General features: G+C 44.2%; 1 protein-coding gene across 11 annotated transcripts in view; it reads right to left on the reverse strand.

Annotated features, from left to right (window-relative positions):
• The window catches only part of PACS2 (phosphofurin acidic cluster sorting protein 2), a 66,752-nt gene that overhangs the window by 18,772 nt on the left and 27,423 nt on the right, over positions 1-20,557 (reverse strand). For 4 of the 11 annotated variants that reach the window (XM_052666647.1, XM_052666655.1, XM_052666654.1 and 1 more), the window contains 14 exons: positions 20,252-20,377; positions 18,251-18,413; positions 17,173-17,246; positions 16,331-16,411; positions 14,590-14,649; positions 13,188-13,345; positions 11,545-11,635; positions 10,238-10,315; positions 9,356-9,477; positions 8,450-8,585; positions 7,787-7,891; positions 6,225-6,331; positions 5,354-5,508; positions 1,907-2,017 (listed from right to left, as the gene is read on the reverse strand). In XM_052666647.1, the coding sequence (XP_052522607.1) occupies positions 1,907-2,017; positions 5,354-5,508; positions 6,225-6,331; positions 7,787-7,891; positions 8,450-8,585; positions 9,356-9,477; positions 10,238-10,315; positions 11,545-11,635; positions 13,188-13,345; positions 14,590-14,649; positions 16,331-16,411; positions 17,173-17,246; positions 18,251-18,413; positions 20,252-20,377 (1,567 nt within the window). The remainder of the gene's footprint in view (positions 1-1,906; positions 2,018-5,353; positions 5,509-6,224; positions 6,332-7,786; positions 7,892-8,449; positions 8,586-9,355; positions 9,478-10,237; positions 10,316-11,544; positions 11,636-13,187; positions 13,346-14,589; positions 14,650-16,330; positions 16,412-17,172; positions 17,247-18,250; positions 18,414-20,251; positions 20,378-20,557) is intronic. The other 7 variants (XM_052666657.1, XM_052666651.1, XM_052666658.1 and 4 more) reach the window with 6 other exon arrangements.

Consider the following 20,557-nt stretch of genomic DNA (forward strand, 5'->3'; position numbering starts at 1 on the left):
AAAGGAAACATCCTCCAAGAGTACCAAAATATAAACATAAGTAGGTACACTACATATACAGGCATCGAGGCACAGCATTAGTTATCAAAGCATCACGGTTATGTGTGTTAACATAGCTTTTCTTTGAAAATGTGTGCCTGCTCAGTCAACTTTAGACATTTCTACATATCCTGACTGCACGTATCTGCCAAAGAAAGTGCCTGGCATCCCAGAGCCCCAGGTACCTGCTGTGCTCACACCAGCATTTAAGTTTCCTGATTTCCTTGTGAGCTCAAAGACATGTTGAGGTCATTGGAAAGACCAAGAGCCATGCAAGGACAGGAAGAGCACAAAGACTACTTCTGTAGCAGCGAGTGCGCTGGACACCTGTGAAAATGTGCTTGATTCCAGTCAACAGGAAGGCATTTCCCAAATGCCTTCCCCATCCTTTTGCTCCAGGAAGAGCGTCTCAATTGTGAAATCAAGCAAAAGCAAGCTACCTTCACCTAACACTTGTGTATCTCAATGGGCATTTTTACCCAGAGTTTTTTCTTTGTTGTTTTTGTTTGTTTTACAATTATTTCAACAGGGAACCGCGAAGAGCTATCATTGTTGGCCAGATCTTCCCATGCCATCACCGAGTTTCTGGGCAGTTTTCACCGTACAGATGAAAATGGAGAATCTACAAGGCCTAGATGGCAAGAAAAGTGATGCTGCATTTTCCTCACTGCATGCAGGCAAGTAAATAACGGCTGCAGCATACAATCTACAGAGAATTTACACAGCTTTTGAGCTGGATCTCTGCAACTGATGATACAACCCTAAAAGCCAGACAACAGTCAAATTTATATCGTTTGTCTCTATTTTCAAGACATTGGAAGAAACCTGTTCTGGACCTTTCCTTTTTCCATGAGCTTAGAATCAACAAAAAATGATGGCTGTGTGCACATGAAGGTCTCCAGTCCAGCCTCCTGCTCCAGGTAGGGCTAACTTCACCTCTAGAGCAGTCTGCCCAGGGCCGTGTCCAGCCAAGTTCCCACCTGCTGGGAAAAGCTCCAAATAACCTCTTGTAAAGGTATCCCCTCTCACCGTTGAAGGACTTCCATGAACATCCTGCTCCCTAGGGAGCCTCGGACACCCTCTGCAATTCCAAAAGGAACACTGCAAGTTTCCACTCCTGCAAGTGCTCCGAAAGCCCTAAAGCATTTTCCTGCTCATGAGACGCCTCTGGGGGATATGCCTCCACAGCATCACTCCTCAGTGATCAGATCTCAAGCCTTCAAACAGCCCTAAATGAAAGATGCAAATTCTCCTCTCCCGTTTCTTTCTGTTCTTGAAGAAACAGATGGAAAAACTGTAAGCATTCATATTTGTGCAAATAAATACTATTACAAACAGTAAGGTTTTATGCTGCCTAGAACAGATTCGGATCAGAGCAGGAACTTGTTGATCTGACCTAGGGCAGCTCTCACATGTAATAACACTGGTTAGGAACAAAATGCTTTTTTAATGAGAAAGATCCTGCCAGTGAATTTCAGACGTGCCAGCATTGTCCTCCCGTGCACCAAACAGAAGTCAGCCTTCACAAAGTTTACAGTTTTCCAAATGTTTTAGGCTGGACAGTTTCTGAAGAGCCACAGGAAGCACAGCACTTGGTAGTGAGATCTCCACATCAAAGAACAAAGCTGAGAGCTAGGTAAAAACAGCAGAACTCAGGCACCGAGTGTTCTGCAGCCAACAGCTGTTTGCAAAACACCAAGTAGAGGACACACAAGGGTCAGCATCTGAAAAGGGAATGTGGTAGAGGAAGGGAAAAAGAGGAACAAAAACATTTTTCTGCTTCCTCTGGTATTTACTTGACCTTTGCTAAAATTACTCATTCAAGCCCTTTATCCCACACAGGCTAGACACAGACACATAGTCTTACCAGTGGTCTGTGCTTCAAGTTTGTTGAACAGATCTCTCCAGGCTACATCTTGGAAGAAGTTGTTGTATCTATAATCTACAGACCCCAGATACTTGGCCACTGGATGAGAGCCTAAGAAAGAAAGGAGAATGTGACAGTTGTTCTCTCCAGCAGTGAACACAGGTGTGGCTTTTTGTCTGTAAGGAACTCAGTTCCAAAATCAAACTACACTAGACACTACAGAAACAAATTGCCTCAATTATAACAACATAATTCAGCCCAGTTTATCTCTACAAGAGCATGCAAATAGACTTGCTAGCAGAGAGACTGCTCCAGCACTGCTGATACCTCCCAGTGATACCTCCCCTTCCCCCCGCCAAGGTAAACTTTAAAAGGCCAAGGCAAACAGGATTGGGAAACTGCTGAGGAAATAAATGATTTGGGACACACAGACCCTACAACTCAACATCTCAGTCGCTCAGCTCTGCAGGCAGCTCTCTCAGCAGGCCTTCTTCCCCACAGCTGCACTGTGGACACCACAGATGGAGGAGACAGACTCTTTCCATTCATGCATCATTGCTGTTTTGCAATACAGAGAAGGGGAAAAATCACCTGCAACCAGGAGCCACCACCCAGGGAGCCCTGCTTAATTGGTGAAGAAACAAAATGGCCACTAACTCAATAAGAAAACTGTAATTAAAGACAAAAGGATTATAATCCCTAGTGAATGTTGGCATGTGCGTTATGTCTCTGCTTGTCCTAAGCCTCACACTCCTCTAGGAGCATGGATAGGGCCTACTGTCCCAAAGCATGTCCAGCCCTGGATGGAGGCCTGCCTACACTTGAAACTATCACCTCTGCCCTGCCAGAGGCCAAAACACTTGTCACTTTCCTTTTTAGGTGCCACGTGTCCCAGATCAGACAACCTGTTCTTGAAACTACTGCTCCAGCCTACCAGCATAGGAGGGAAGGTGTTCCAGACCTGACCATTTCAGGCTTTGCTGTTTCCATACCCCAGTGTGTCTTGTATATTTACAGTCAGACGTGAACAGGTCCCAGGGCCTCCCCTAATCAGCTTGTTTTCACCTTTCCTGCACACTGAATTCTCATATGATGTCATGTTTCCGAGACCACAGCGGCTGCAGCTTCAGCTGGTCATCAGCACCCGACAGCTTCTCCCAAAAAAACCTTGCTTAAATATGCTCAGCATCCACCATTAAAGCTCAAGGCAGGGAAACCCCATTGCTGCTCATCCTCCAAACTAGCCCTGATTTTCAGACTTCCACAATCGGTTCCAGCAGAAGGTTTCTAAGCTCCCTCCAGCATCATTAGAAACTGAATTGCAAGTTCTTTTCTGATAATGGCTGCTTGGAGACTTTTATGTCTTCTATAGTGGAGTTTTAAAGAGTAAACATGGAACAGCTCTGTCTCATGCACTGGAGAGGTGACAGCTTTCCCATCTGTTGGGCAAACATCACACATGGCAGATGCAGCTGGAAACAAGAACCAAAAAAAGATCTCTCAAAAAGTTCTACCCACTGGAGCTAAATAAAGTGCTAAAAAAACAAACATGCAGACAATAACCCTCAGCTTTTTTTTCCCCCTTTCTCTTTTTTGCTCCTTTTCGTCTGTTTCTTTGCCAGTTCCAACACTAAAAGTGTCTTTCGGCCACAGAATCAGAAGCACAAAGCAGGACTGAATCTCCCAGTACAGATGTTTACTGACAGTATTTCTCAGTGTTAAACCACTACAGGCTGGCTCCTCTGTCATTACAGCATGGAGTTGTGGACTAAAAAGGTCAAACCATCTTAGAAAAAAAAAAAACAAACAACCAACCAAAACCAACTCCTTCCCAATCCTACTTTGAAGATGCTGCTATCAGCAGAAAGTTTTTTCCTTTTAAGACACCCACAGTGTGGTCACCATTTGGTCTTTGGTGCTTTTTCAATTGTCAGAAAAGAGAGGCTGGCTCCTCAATCACTTTAATGAAATACCAGAAAGCTGGCCATGAACAAGCATCTCATCTGACCAGGAAATGCTGCAGACTCTATGGGGAAGGTCCTGATAGAGAAGCTTCTATATTTGAAGTACATTCAAAAAACATCTCCAGATCTGAAGTAATTACATTATAAACTTAAAGCTCTTCATTCTATTCTTTTTCTTTTTTTCTTAAACTATCACTGTCTTAAGATTAAAAAAAAAAAGTCTCCAAACATTACCTAAGCCTCGTGTATCACCTTCAGAAAGGGAATATTTTCAGATCATTAAAAACTGCAGATGGAAAACTCCACTTTGAATGCAAGGTGACAGGCAGCATGTGAGGACCAAAATCCTCAGCCACACAGACTCCTACTCAAAGCAAAGTTAAGCCTGCAAAAAATATTTTTCCTTGTCTGTGTTTCTACTACTTCAAGGGTTCTCTCTCTCTTGATCCTGCCGACCCCCTTGGACACAAAATGCCCTTCCTACAGAAGGATCCGGCTCTCATTTTGTCTTCTCCACCTCTCACCACTATCTCGATAGGCAAATCCCCACTGCACAGGGTGCTGGGCAGCAGCTTGTGGTGCCTATAGGAATGCCAAGCAGCTGCTTCCAAACCTGAAAGAAGTGTTTTTCTAAAACACTTTCCAACATTACTGCTGCCTTCACCACCCAAGAGCCCTGCTCACACAAGACAAGCCTCAGACTAGCCCAGCTTCTTGCCTCATACACCTACAATCACAGCACTGCCCAGATGCCCCTGCCTGTAAGCATTAATGAAAGCCTGTCCCCCCTGGCCTCTCTGCTACAACATTCCTCACATTTTTGCCCTTCACAAACCCCTAATGCTATTATCAGTCTGCCCCTGGACACAAGGGATGCAAGCTGGGTTACTTCCCAGCCAGACAGGCTTGTCAAGCTGTTACAAGGGCAGAGATAAGGTGCTGGGAGAGTGAGAGTAGAACCTGAGGAGAACAGCATGTGAAGGAAAGGTCAAAAGATGTGTGCAATTTGAATAATTTAAACTCTCAGCAGTTTCAAAGCCTTTAAAAATATTTCATCTTCCCACTCCTCCACCAGAAACATTTTCTGTGTTAGCCTCAGAGAGACCACAGCAGTTACCACCTGGGGAAACAGTGCTCAATGAATTAAAGATTTCAGCCAGAGAAAGGCCTTCAAGAAAGAATATTATTCTGTGCATTCACTGTATCATGATAAAAAGATATATATGAGCCTGCCCATATAGGAGAAAGGACTCAGCCCCTTACTTCAGGCAGAACGTTTACAAGCAGACTTTGACATCAAGAACGAAGATGAAATTCACTCACACGAGCAATGCAAGCATCAAACAATATTATGCCAGCATGACATCTTTCTCATTTAACAGCCATGTACTTGGTCAAAGCCTTCAAGGAGGACTACTGCTAAGGGAACACATCACATTTAACTCATTCATCTTTCTATGAAGAAAAATTGTTCCTTATTTACCTAGAGGGATGATCAAAAATCGCATGTAGCCAAGCCAGTCTGGGGTTTTGTGAGACAGCTGCTCTACAAAGAGCCTCAACACAGCACTGAGGTAATTCTGGGCTCCGGCCACTGCAATTTTAATTGGGCTTGGAGGCTGAGAATTGCAGTTACAGCTGGACAGAAGAAGAGGGAACATATTCGTAATTGCGTTTCCAACCATTTCAGAACAATTAAAAAAAAAACCAGTTAATAACTAAGGTAGAACACAGCTCATTCAATACACAAGGCAATATCACAATGATCATCAGAAGCACTGTCAATAAAAAAAGCAACTTTGCTCAGTACTTTCTTAATTGGTCTTCCTGACTTCTTTCAAACACTGTAGTATCTATAAGGGGTTGGACTCGACAGTCTAGGCTGGGATGTGCCTACTGCTGTGTCAGAACATAGCCACAGCCTGGGGAATGCCTCCAGGAATTGAGAACATTAACTGAGAACTAATTCAAAGTGTATGGGGAGAAAAAAAAACATTAAAAACTGTTCTAAAATCTGTTAGCTTTGCATGCTTTACTTATTAGATCTGACATCAGAGGCAGGCTCCACAGTACAATCTTGTAATATCAATGCTGTCAATGTAAGGAGACTTGTATCCCCCCCAAACAATGAGGAACAGGAACACCTTGCAGGGCTGGTGAGTACTGAAGAACCCCACCACTCTGACTTCAGGAGAGTAAATGAAAGAGAAGCATTGGAAGGGAAAATTATTGCTCCAGTATCAAATGGAAAACTTCCTGAGCACTTGGGCATAGGAACTGAGAGGCTTTTAGTGCTGAGGACCACAAGCCCTCCTTTCTAGAAGAGACTCAACAAGCAGAAAGGCATAACTTACTATCGCTGTATCCTGGAGACAATAGTGCTGAAAGCTGCTTGAATATCAGCTGAGGAACATGTACAGACCACTGGCAAGGTATGCTTTTGTAAGACATCTGACAGGTACTAAGGAGAGAACAGAACATATTAAAGTCCTTCAGTTTGTCACAAGAAGAAAGTCTCATCTCCCCCACACTCCTATGAATCCTTACAACAAAGTGTGGGCATTCTCCCCATTACCAACAAGTAGGTGACAGTTGCTTCCCAAACACTTTTCTCCTGTGCATTAGTGAAAGAAAAGCTTGTCCTCTAGAAAAGTGGAGCCACTGCACCTGCTTGAAAACACTGACAGTTCCTCCAGGACAGGGCATTTTTGGCAATGCTGACCCTAGGAGAGCAATTCGTATGGCTGCAGAGAGCAGGGCAGGAGCAACAGGCTGTCTGCCTAACCAGCACTGGGTAAGAGCAGATGTTCTTTATTCACCTGTTTGTGAAGCTGAACATGCAGCGCTCTGATTTAAAAAGACAAATGCAATATTCTGCCTAGCCTCAAGTACTAACATAAAAAAAAGCAAAGACACTAACAGTGCATTCATTGTGACTGACTGCTCCCATTCCATGCAGCTCAGAGGAAATACAAGTTAACAAACACCAAGTTCACATGGACATAAGACTGAAGATACTCAGCAATTATCTCACTGCCCCACTAACCCATGCACCACAGCCAATGCCATCTTTGTCTCATCCAATACTGCAGGCAGTGCTGGGGGGACATACACAGCTTTCTCTCCAACTCTGAAAAACATTCCTCCAAGTAAGAGCAGCTGGAACCAGCAGCTCAACTGGTATTTTTCATCTCTTACACACTGAGACCCCAGTTCTTTCAAAAGCAGAATGTGTCAACACACTTCCAAAAACCTGGTATAAGCCCACAGTCAATCAGTACAGTGTCTCTTCTGTATACATTTTATTCATGACTCAGACTAAGGATCAGAAAAGAGCAAAATCTGCTCCAACACCCATCCAAATCCACTGCAAATGACTCCACATTGCCACCATAAGAGTGTAGAGCTCAGTTCTCCTTAACAGAAGTATCACACACTAAGAAAAGATGTGATAAAACATCCCCAGCCAGGAATCACAAGAATGCATGCAAGACAATACTGCTGAGCTATTTTCTCCTGCGGTCATCACCTGAGCCCAGGAATATCAGTCTAAACCACAAGTCAGCCTTCTCTATTTCCTCTGTCCCACCCTACCATGGCTGAGAAGCAAATGCTTGAGTTGCAAGAGTGAAGCCCTACCCAGCGTGCTGCTAACCCAAAGAAATGGCATTTCATAGAACAGAAGAAAACAGTTTTTCCAGGGAAAAACCGAGTAGCAAAACCTTAAAAGACCCATAGCATTCCCTAGTCGAAGTGATCTATAGGCACCAAACCCAAGCATGCTGCAAACTCCTGCACCACCACTGCCCGTCCAACCAGGGAGCAGAGCCTACTTGGTCAGTGGTAAAGCTCAAGACCAGTCCATTCCCAGTGAGAAACAGCCAAAGTGAACGGACAGCACGTCTCCTGCCTTTACCTGTCCTTGCCAATCTGAAGTATTGACAAGAATAATGTTTTCTGGCAGCTGGTCGTCAGAAACCAGGATGTGATTTAGTTGGTCATACACAGTTTTCCTGGGGATCTGGAAACGAAGACACAGAACAGAACAGTAGGAGATATCAGTTCTAATCCCCAAAGCTTTGTCTGCCACTGCTCCTTCTGCAGTGCACTTTTCTTAAAGTCACTTTATACCAACTGAAAGTAGCTTAAGGAATTCAGGATATACAAAAGCCAGCAAAATTCTTTATCAAGGAGGAAGCTAAAGGAATCCTGCAGTTGAAAAGAGCATGGCATGGCACAGAGATACTTTGCATAAATCAGTCTCCATTGCAAATCCTTGCAATTTGCCTTATTTCAAAAGAGTAATTCCTCAATACATCCCTATTTGTTACTCATGACAACAATCCATTCCAGTGTTTGCAGTTTATGGCTGGCTGACAAAGCAACAAGCTGGCAAAAACCAGCAGACAGGATGGAAGGTACAATATCAGCCAAGAAGTAAATTCCCTCCTTCCTGGAGCTGCAGGGTTCAGCTACTTTCCAGCAGGGACAGCACTTTGGCCAGAAGGAAAGGAACCGCAGGAGACAGATGGAAAAGACAAGAACTGAGTGGTTGGATAAAAAGCAATATTTTTCACACCTGTAAGTGGTGCCGGGTGTCTGGAGATCGTTCATTGTCCAGGCTGTTTGCTCTCTCATTCTGTGGCCTCACTGGCTGCCTCTCTTTCAGAGATGTGCTTCTCCCCCGACGTCCAGTTTGCTTCGCTTCAGACCTGCTAGAAAAAGGTGCTTTCAGTCCATGCTTGGCTCATATCTGAGCAAGATTCATCCTCAAACTCCTAAATCACCCCCATCTGGCAACCTTAGCAATTTAACTCCAGGGACTAGAGAACCATGCATGGAAATCTGAGGCAGCATGAGACCTGTTCATTCTGCATCTAACAGTACAGAAGTTACAGAGAAGAAAATTCAGCTGCAGAGTATTCTAAGTCATCATGTTTCCAGGAGTCCCAAGCAAACTTTCACAGCCCATACCAAGAGCCACACCACCACTCTGCTAATTGCCATACCAGCATAATGCAACCTAGCTACACCAACTGCAGACACACACCCTAGAGCACAAAAATACCTCTTCAAAAGAGCATCTATTTGCTTGAAGTAACCAAAGAAACTATATGGTTGGGTTGTCGAAGCCCACATTCGCTCTGCCATTTGGGAACTCAGACTTAGCAACTACCTTTAAAGCCAAAATCTGCATCACACCACTTATCTTTGAGCATGAAGCCTCAGAGTAAACGGCTGGACTAGGTGATCTCAAAGGGTCTTTTCCAACCTTAATGATTCTAAGATCCCTGAGCAATCAGAGTAAGATTGCTCTGTGGCTCTTTGAATGCATTTACGAAGCACCCACGTTCCTCTTCTCTCAAGCACCTGAACACAAGGCCAGCCTCCCTGCTGGACCTACAGATCATACTGAACAATAGCAGGCTGTCCACAGCTTCCCAAGGAGCCTTGCAGCAGCTGCAGTGCTGTGTCACTGCTCTACCTGGTGGATGGGATAATGAGGGACTCCGTCTTGGTGATCTTCCCGCTGGGTGGGAGCTTCTCAACAAACACATCTGGTGCGGGAAGTTCTGCTTCTTGGACTTCAGTTTGCTGGTTAGACTCCTGCAAACACACACGGAACCACGTGAGGAACAAACGCTTCCCTCTCTCACTACTGCAAGGCTTGCAGGAGCCAGCTTGGCTCTGGCTGAGCCACGTTCAGCCTCTTCCTTGCAGACACACTGCTCACTGCCAAGGGGACAAGCCAACACTGGCTATCTTAGGCTCCCTGTTCCTAGCTCTGCCTCACAAGGGAACTGGAGGCTGAAAAGGTGCTTGAAAATACTACTTTGGAGCAGGCACTCTCTCAACTCAAAGCCAAGGACAAGCTTCCTTACGCAACACTGATTAATTCAGTTTACCCAAAAGAACCAGTGGAGAGAGAAACACATAAGAGAAAAATTACAAATAGCATATCTTGAGAAGAGCAACTCGAGCTTTGGGATTTTTCCCCAGGATCAGCTTGATTTCTGCCAATTCAAATTGAAGGTGTCTGTCTGGCATAAAGCACCAGCTTTGAGGACACTTTTCACACCAAGACACACGCTCAGTAGCATACTTCAGCCTTCTTCAAATCAAAAGAAAGACTGTTTAAATGGAAGGTCACGTAGAGCATTTTAATTTCAGAAGGCTGAAAGATGAGAACCTCTGACAACTGAGGTCAGGAGGAGAGCCCAGCACTATCATCACTGCAGCTAATGTAATCTACACAGGTTGTGATGCATATGCAACTATAAGAATAGACAGACATGCACTACAGAACACAGTTCACAGTTGACACTCAAACTGCCAGACAAAGTTAAGAAGCAAGTTTCCAACTTACAAAAGAGACAGTGTCAGAAATACTGTCGTCTGCGTGTTTGATTCCAAGACTCTTTGTCTTTTCAGGCACTTCTACCTGCTTGAGAGGAGAAAACCGTTAGCAGGTACAGCAGCAGCACAACTTTTCAGCCACACTCTCTGGATCAGATTGTTTGAAAGACGGTTTAAACACTGAACAGCTCTGCAGGAGCACTTAGGCTCCTACCAGAACTGAATGCATTGGTATGGGAAGTAGCAAGGCAACAGAAAAATCTTGCAAGCGTATTTAACGCAACAGTCACATTTAAAAATTGGGTAATGAAGGCTCATGAGAAGGTCTGTTACCAACCCAAAAGATGCAGGCCCTGCATGTCCTCCCCCCCCAGGTTCTACAGTTGTGGTACTAGACAGTTAAGCATTGCCCAGAACAGACTGCCCTGCAGCTGCTTCACAGAAACAACCCTGGTGTTGTCACAGCTTCCCAGTGCTGCCAGGACCTGGCACGTTGTTGATGACAACACAGAGGCAGATCAGACAAGGGATGCAATGGGTAACGGTCACAAATAAGAAATGTGTGTTTGGAAGACCGAGGGAGGGCGCTCAGAGAAAGGTCTGTACAAGGAGCCTCTATTCCAGTGCTTCTGGGCACAGAGAAGTAACGTCCAGATCCTGTGCATGGTCCTACTCCCTGCTTGGGAGGGATGCTGCTGATTAGTGCTGTGAGGTGCTTCGGCACCTTCCTTTCATTCAGTCTTAGAAACTCAGCACCTAAAACCCTCAAACAGATCTATAACTCTACATTAAGAGATGTACTGCACCGTACAGACTATAAAGAGAGGTCCTCCAGAATTGGGCTGATATTCTCTGTGCCTAGAATGTTCATCTAAATAGAGATGGAAAAGAGTGAGCTGATGCAATGTGGTAAAGGCTTCCCTGAGCACTGCCAGGAAGTCCCTAAAGCTCCCAGGCAACATCTCCCACCCCGGCTATGGCAAACACATGGGAATCTTGACATACTCATACCATTGGCAATTATTCAATACATAAACTGAAGATGTTCACTTGAGTTAATACTTTATTTGCATTAGAAATAAATAGACCAAACCACGCTTTCTTCAGAATATTCGTGTCTCTGCATCTGAGTCTTCAGAGGAGGTCACAGAGGGTGTCTATTTACACGTGTAAACAGAGATGGTGCAGGTGACAAGGCTGAGCACGGCAGGATGATACCAGACGGTCAGAGCACTTTAATTTCAAAAGGAATGTAGGTGGATAGACCTTGAGCTGCTATATTAACTACAGGCAGATAACCTTCTTGAAACGACTTACAGGACTTGATGGCTCTCTCTGGCTCCTGATGCTGTGGATGCTACCGATTTCTGTCTGAGAGCTGGAGTGTGACAGTCCTTCAAAATAAGGTCTGAAGAAGGAAAGCAAAAACACCTTCTTGTTATTAATAACATTAGCAGAGGAAGTCCACAGCAAAAGAAATGCGATTGTTCCAAGGTGTCCTAGCACTCCTCAGCGGTTCCAGTAAAATTCAGAAGCTACTTTTGTTCCTCTGAGTGAAAGAAAGGAAGGGGAAGAAGTCTCCAGGACAGCAAAGGAAACAAGAAAGTCTAAGGACATTTGTCTAGCCCCGACACTGACTGACTGACCTCCATTTAACGGCTCCAACACATCAGCTGTCTCACATTAAATCATATTCATAAAGCTCTCACAAGGAATGCTTGCATGCTCTCACGCTACATGCCAAACAGAAGTTTTTATTTCCATAAAATCTGGGATGGGCCCACGGTCCAGCATTTTCACACTGCAGGACAGAATGTACATCAACTTCACAGAGGCATTTGAGTCTTTCCTACCCCAAGCACCAGGTGCAAAAAGTTTCACACTGTGAATTTTGTTTCAGCTTTGCAAATGCTGACTGAACCACATGCCATTCCAGGCAAGGTTTTGCTCTTGATGGAAAGACAGCAAGTGAAGGAGAATTACTGCCACCCCACCCATACTCTGCTCATATGAGTAAGTGACTCTTGATGCTAACATGCCTTTTATTTCCAGCTTGCATCTGCATTTGGCTGCCAGCCTTAGGATCCAATTACACATTTGCTCAATAAGATAAGATAGCACATACAATCAGATTTGTGCTTCCATGTCAAAAGGCAGATCATCACAGAAGGCTTCAAGGCTCAATTATGATTTAAGGAATTGATTTTTTTTTTTTTTCCCCAGGAAAAAAAAAAGATGCCTACAGCCATCAGCATTCATCACATTCATTTCACAATATGAACATAAGAACCAGACAGAGAAGACAAAGTGTCTCCCCAAGATCAACTAGAAGTGATCCCTGGCTCAGTTACACAAAGCTGCCATATATCAGCACCTATAAAAGCTAGTTCAGAACAGGCTTGGGTGTATCTACCTGTGCTATGGTCAGTTCCCCTTGGGCTCTGAAGAACTCCTTTGTTCCCTGCAGTTCTGATTCTTTAGTCCCTACGAAGGCTCTTTCCACATAGGATCCTATCAGAAAGATTGCCTTGCCCATCACAAATTTCTGCCTCTGCATCTTCTAACTGTTCTGCCGCAGCACCAGATTTCCTGTCTTTTTCTACCACCTCTTCAAAACACTTGTGTACCATTTAGTTCCACTATCTTCCTGTCAGCAATTCCTACTCCTGTGGTCAGGTGGAAGGGCAAGCAGAATAACTGTATGGGGAACTAGTAAAAAAAAAACCAACATGAAGGGAAATTAGCGTACAAGCAGTCATTAAATTATCATAATGTACACTGGAGCTCTGACACCAGGTTGGGGAGAGCTGTGGTAATAAGTGCGAACAGAGCATCCAATCTGTGTTCATACTGCACACTGTCTCTTTTCAGTTGCAGTTCTTGGGAGACTGAGTCCCAGACAGCTGCCCAAACTGACTACACCACACGGGACTGCCCAGCATCAGCCGTGCCATACTTACTTTAACTTTGGCTTTGGAGTGCTCAAAACACTGTCATCATCTTCCATTTCTGGCCCACTGTCACTGGGGTTCTCTATATCCAACGTGTCATAGAGAAGGTCCAAGTCCTCCTCCACCTCTGGAACGTGCTCTGCAGGGTCCTGCTCTGAATCCAGAACCTACAGGAGAAAAGCAGGCATTGTTCACTAGGAGTCAAACAGATCCCGTGTCACAGGAGATCCCTTCATTACTGCAGGGCACCAGGCTTAGATTCTGTTTCTAGTGCGAGGATACTATATCTAGCAGAAACATTAAGCATACCAGGAGTGCTTGCTGGGGGCAAAGCTGTCAGTGTCTGATTAAGCAACACTTACCTATTAGGTTAGGTATCCGTGGACAAGCTATTAACCATATATCATGTCAATCATGCTCTATAAACAAAGCCTTAAGAAGGCACCCTACACAGTCCCAGTTTTCTTAGAGAAAGTACAAATACGTGGTACTACAAAATGAGTACTGCGTCTTGGGTGTTCCTGAAAGGTTGTCATTACACCTCCTGATTTTGTATGTGGTACCCAATCAGGCAGAAAAGAAGAGCAACGTCCACAGGAGGCATCAGAAACCTGGACAAGGATCAACTGCAACCCACACGTAAATCCGAAGACAACACAAATCTCACATCAAAACTCCCCTAGGTTTCTCTACACATACAGTATAAGCATACAGGTGTACACAGCTCTGAGTTTGCTTTTCAATAAGAGCTCCAGAAAAACAATAGCTTAGCTGGCTGAGACCTCAGATAAGGGTGCTGATGCTGCTGAGCTAACTTGGGAAGAATAGCAATGCTAACAGGTCTGTCTGGAAGCATAACAAAGCATGAGGAGTTGCTCTTTCCCACAGGCCGCAATATCTGCATGCAGACAGTCAAAAGAGTCGTTAACAGTTTTTGTATTAGGTACTTTAAGTTATGTTAGGCTCTTGGGTTCAGGACCTCTTTCATTTTAAGCTCTGACCAGAAAACTGTATTTCTTGTGGATCTACGTATTGAAATTTTTCAAGTCTTGCCTGTTCTAGTAAGATTATCAAAGCAGTGGTGATTTAACTTCACAAGCAACATACGCAGCACGCTGCTTGCCTCTGAATTGGTCAAAGACAGTTTTGAAGACTGCTTTGAAATTAATGGGTAAATAAATGAGTGTTTGCCAAAATCTAGATTTGATAAAATTTGATCTAGAAAACATTTGATGACAGCTGGCTCTCAAGCGCCTCCATGCAAGGCCAGGGTGACATGACAGGTTACATCAACTGCAAAATGAATGGAACCAGGGAGAAACAGAACGTTCCTGGGGACTACAGCAGGGACCACACCGAAGAGGTGAGACAGCAGTATGCAGATGGAAAGGTTCTAGAACACATTACTCACCTCATCAGACACTTTAAATCTCTTCAGCAATGCCACAACCTTCTGCTTGAAGTTCTGTTGCTGCAAGTCAAAGACATTTTTACATAAGTAAAGCATCACTGAACTGCTTTCTCCCAGTGCGTAAGAGGTCCAGACACATGACACTGGTGCTCTAGCTGCTGCTTCAAGTCAAAAAGACTGCTGGCACCACAAACCAAGTCCTGGCTGTTCACACATTGAAAACAGCTTTTCCAGACCTATGACACTTTCTTACTGCCTTACAACAAACTAGTTCCCACTATGCTAAACCTAAGAAACCTTCTGGTTTCTTAGGAAACGCCCGCGTGAAGAAAGTTGTTTGCTGGCTTGCCTGTATCTCTTGGGAGCTTTCCTAGTAAACCCTGCTGGACCCACCACTCCAGCCCCAGGCACTTCACAATACCCAAGTCTCCAAAATTCACCTTTTACCACTGAACTCAAATTCTGTAAGCTGCTGCCACCTTCTAGACAGCTGAAGTTGAGGTGAAATGAAAGGTTCCAACAAGACCGTTCAAAGAATGGCCCCCATTCACTGATGGGAATGAGATACTCTCTTTTTAGAGCTGTCCTTTGACTCAGGATGTCAAGGAAAAATATCCATCATGCAGATCAGCTTGGGCCAGCATGGCACTCTGCAGAAGGAGCACACACAACAGGCAGTAGCTAAGGCAACATGGCAAGAGCTGTTCTCTGGCCTGAATGGTCTGACAGTCAGAGCACAGGAGCCCTGCTGAGGCTGATGTTAAATTTATCAGCAGCACCTAATCCACACCTGCACCAGCCCTATGCACTGGAGATTCAGCATCAGTTCAGCGGTCAGGGACAGAAAGACATTCTCATCATTAAGTTAATAACCATGGGGCCACCTGCTGTCACTAATGCCTGTAAACAATATTAAGACATCAAGGATATGAGGTAGTACGCTCCTAGTCTTATATAGTCTTTTTAATCACAGGTTCAGATCAAAACACTGTTTATTCAAGACCTTTTCAAACATGGATTTGAGAAGCAGCCTTGCAGAAGGTATAAATGATTTCCAAACATATTTCAAAGTCCAAAAAAAACCCCAACAAACAACAAACCTGCCCCATCCTTGGCAATAACTCCAAATCACATCACAGACATGCACAAACGCGGGTGTAAGCAGCAGGCCACATTGTACATTACGGTGCAGTCAAGTGCAGGTCAATGCTCCACATGGAAGTTCACTTTTGCAGACAAACACATGCTTGCTGTCAGAGAGCAGATGGCTGGCTGCATGCTACTCACCAAAGCCTTCAATATTCAGCTACTCCTTTGGCCTCAACATGCATCACCTCAGGTTCATGTGTTTGGCTCCAGACCCTAACTGAACTTCCTTCTGAAACTTTCCCATGGGTCTCTCCCAGTGCAGAGCACAAACAGAAGATCTTTCCTTTGCTTAAGCCAACTTTCAGGATCATGTGAGCACAGATCTTGCCCTGGCTTTGTTATGGGGCTGATTTTCACATACTTATATAATTTTTGGAGCATCCTAACCTTGCAGCTAAAGAACACTCTAGATACACACACATCACAGACTGCTCTGCTCCCTGATCTGATAGTTTCTGCTGGTTCTTCACATGCTGTGACCATGCCCCCAGGCTCCCTGCCAGCATTTCCAGCACTGCTGCTCCCACAGGCCACATGCACTGCACATCCTAGCCAAACCCCATCAGTGTTAGTAAAACTAATTTCCACCGACCCTGGTTATGGACGTCGTTCTTACTATCGATCTCCGCTGCTTCTTGGGCTTCCCCAGCTCGTACTCATCATCATCCAAATCCTGAACAGAAAGAGGATTCCTTTGTTACTTTTGTGGTTTGGGGACACACGATCATCTAAGTCCTAACAACGTTCCCTCTATTAGCCTGCTGCTCTGTCTTGCAGACTGTCAGCATTTGCTTCATTTTTCAGCAGTTACGATGGCAGAGGGAAATGGAATTGAACTAGGTCAGCAGAGAGCTGGGAACACCAGCTCAGAGGAGCAAAACAGCCCAAATTCTAGACAGAAAAGGATTCTCTCAGTCCCACATCTCAGTGGGTGCCTCTTAGTACCCTCCAAAACACAGAAGGCAAGTGATGCCAGAGTCTGAAGGCAAGTAAGACCCAAACTCAGAAGCACCTCACTCCTGCACAGGGAGTTCCCTATCAGGATCCATTTTGTAAGAGATACTAAAGGCTAAAATCTGACTCACATTCCATCAGCCCTTAAGTTATAGCTAGGGGCCTTGCCAGGCTCTTTGAACCCAATCAGCATTACAGAAATAATCAACTGCTGCATTAGCACAATTGAGCAGACAAACTCAATATTTTAGTGTTTAAAGGGGACTCAAGACAACACATAAGGGGATAAATCACAGCACAGTGAAAGAAATGGGTTGCTGTGCATCTCCATTCTCCTCCTGCCACTGCAGCTCAACATTTGGTGACAGTCTCACACTGTCACAGCTTACCTAAGGAAACAGACTTATCATTTCAAGCAGAAGCTGAGAATACATGCTCTACAGAAGCTCTCACAGGAAGAAGCCGTGCCCTAAACAGTACCTGGCCCTGCACGGCATCGTCACTGGCCTCCTGCTCAGAAGAGAAGCTCTCGTACTCCTCCTCAGAATAGTTATCTGAAAGGAAAGAAGGGAGAGATCCCATGAAACTCCTTTAATGCGAAGAGAAAATCTCATTTGAAGAGCAGAGAAAACCAACTAACAGTCACAAACCAAGAAAGGAGGTACATAAGGAAATGCTTGCTTCTTTATCTTTTATCTGTGTTAGAACCAATGAGATGGGAACATCCTGGAGATGAGGAACAAGGAGAAACGCATCTAGTAAGAAGGATAGACCAGCACACAGATAAGACTCCTTAGAATACCACTCTCTTTTTTCTGGAAAGAATCACCTGGCAGACAACAGCAAGAAAGTAGTTTTTCCTACAAGGGAAGGAATTTTTCCCCCTTAGAGAGCCTAACTATCTTCAGAAGACACGCCAGGAGAGTTTCTATTGACATGACACTTGAGATGACCTGCCTGGCCTCAGGCAGCAACACACATGTACCTGAATGCACTGCCTTCAACAGGTCACTCTGCTGGCAGTGAGCAGAAGGCTGCTGCTACAGAGAAGGTGGAAGACTGTCACAAACAGAAACACAAGTACCTTCCTACATCCTGAGCAACACTGGGATTTACTTTCATTAAACCAGATCATATTCCATTTAAAAATATGACAGCTCTGTAGGTATTACATAAGTTAACGTATATTATAGAACAAGGAAGGAAAAAAAGTTAGGATAGCAACTTAAATGTGCATGTCCTGAATATGACACTGTTATCCATATGAGGAGCTACAGGTTCTCAACACACCCACCCGTAATGCTGGAAGAGCACAGACCTCACTTGCTGCATGATTTAAGCCTTGTGTGAACCTCTGACAACCCCTAACACTGGCAGCCACGCTCCTTGCTTACACAGCAACAGGTTGCTACAAGTTGGTTTTCTCTGCGATAACCAGCTAAAGATAGAGGCATAGTACAAGCCTCATTCTTCCCAGGAAGCATCTAAGCTCAGGTGGAATTTAACTCCAGTTAGTTCAGGATGGCATTAGTCCCCAGAGCGTGCAGTTGTACTTCACCTGTAGACTTGATTTTCTGGCTGGCCTGCATACTGCTGTCTTCATGGTCAATTGGCTGACTTGACAAGGAGAAGATCCAGATTTCTGCTACCTTTACTGCAGCTTCTTTGATGTTGCTGAAAAGGCTCAGTACCTGGCCACCTTCTGTGGGGTGCTGCATGACCTGGGACAGAAATCACGCACAACAAATCTGCATTTAAATGTATTTAAACTTGCACCGTCTGTATTCTACAAGAGTTATTTATGTTAACAGAGTTACTCCAGATTGTCAAATAGAGAAGACAGACAACACCCTGCAACTGCAGGTGCCACATGCAGGCAACACACAATGCTAGCTGAAATTTTAGTTGGCTGCTAAAGCAAGTGATGGAAGGAAAGGAAAAATTTTGAGCTTAACAGCTGATTAGCTCACCCATGAAACACAAAACTTGAATACATCATTACTATGTATTTGCTTCCACAGAATAATACTGATTTGAATCATCAAGTTATCAACCTTCAGAACCTTCAAAGTTGAGGAACTTAAAAGCAAAAAAAAACCCAAAAAACCCACCAAAATTATCAGTGAGATACACAGCAAAGTGCTTCCTAAAGCAAAAATTCCTGCTCCACAATCTTGGAGGAGATGGCCATACTGGGCTAATTAAGTGGTGACTCACAAAATGCAAGACATGGTGGATGCAGACACATCTCAGTGTGGGTTTCTCACTGCAGCCATCTTCCCTTTGACGCCCACAGCTCTCAAAGCTCTCCTCAGAACCCAAGACTCAGGTTCTTCTCTCGTCCCACCAGACACAGCAGTTGCTTCCCCATCCCCACTTGTCTGCACTTCAGCTTCCTACCGCACACCAGGCTTTAAAATGACCGGAGCTGATGAGGAACACACACCCTCTCAGGTTCATGTTTTCACCAACTTTTCATTGCTTTGTTTTCTTTCAACTCCTATAATAACTTTGCACGTGTCAGTGCTGGGCAGGGGTCATTTAACTATAAACTGCAAAGAGAAGGAGGCTTCTAAAAGGATACAGCATTTGTTTACCCAAAGTCTTCAATTTCAGAAATATTCCAGATGAGCTGGAAAGTAACTGTTTCCCAGCAAAGCAAACCTTTGGAAATGCATGACCTTCTAACCTCAGTCAGCTGACATTACAAAAAAAAAAAAAAAGACATAAGAAAAACCACACACAGCAGCAAATGCCCAACACTCAGAAGTTCACCAATGGATCTAATTAATGGGCCCACACGTTTTCTGCCTTACAGCAACAGTCAATTTCTAGCTCTTAAACTAAATGTGGTACAGGAAAAATGTTGCCTATCAGACTATAAATCAGAATTTGGACAGTTCAGATGGGGAGATCTACATTTAATGCAAGTCTAAGAGAAGCTGAACTTACACAACAGAAGCATTCTTTATAATAAATTATTTAACACTGTAATAACTCACCACAGCATAACATTAATTTACAGGTGGAAACAATGAAAGTATTTATTGGCAGACTGCAGTCTGATGAAACACGTTGCTGCTGCACTGAACCTGGAAGGCCTGTCCAGGTGGCCTTAACAGCCTTGTTTCCACAAATATGAAACATTTAAGACAAATGTGTTAGCTCAGCTCAACCAAACGTAGTAATACAAAAGAAAATGCATTAGTATTGAAATACATGCAGAAGTGTTCTGAATGCAAAGGGGATTTGAGCTGCATTTGGGTGAGTTGATGTGGACCTCCTAGCTCAAAACAAAAACAAGATATACTCCACAAACCTTGTAAGCTAATAAGCCTCAAGAATCCTTTAGCCTTCAATATGCTATCCAGAAAATGTGCAATATTAGTACTCAGTACCAAGATCTGTTTAAAATATTGTTCTGTGAATACTAATCAGCATTAAGATAGTTGCATGAAATCCATCCAGGTACCTCTCAATAAGGAAAGTAATAACACTGGCTTTAAAGTGATGGGGAATCCTGCTCTTGTAAGTACGGACCATGCCAAACAGTGCTCACCTCAGCCATGTTGATAGACCCCACAGCCAGAGTCTTGTAGCCTAGAATGGTTCGGTTCTTGTATCGCTTCCGCCGCTGCAGCATGATCTGAAGCTTGTTGCCTTCTCTCTTCAAGAAGTGAGGGTACTGGGGTTGAAAACAGAAAGCAAAAGTTCATTACGTGCCTTGATTTTATCTCCCAAGATGTCTGGTTCACAGGTAAGCTCCATTCCTACACTGAACTAACCCTTAACATGCAACCCTACATTCATTATCAAGGAAGAAATCATTTCTGACTCTCATTTTAAAAACACAGCCTTTGTAAAG

The sequence above is a fragment of the Tympanuchus pallidicinctus genome, unplaced genomic scaffold, assembly GCF_026119805.1.
Source record: "Tympanuchus pallidicinctus isolate F22 unplaced genomic scaffold, pur_lepc_1.0 scaffold7, whole genome shotgun sequence".
NCBI lineage: Eukaryota > Metazoa > Chordata > Aves > Galliformes > Phasianidae > Tympanuchus > Tympanuchus pallidicinctus.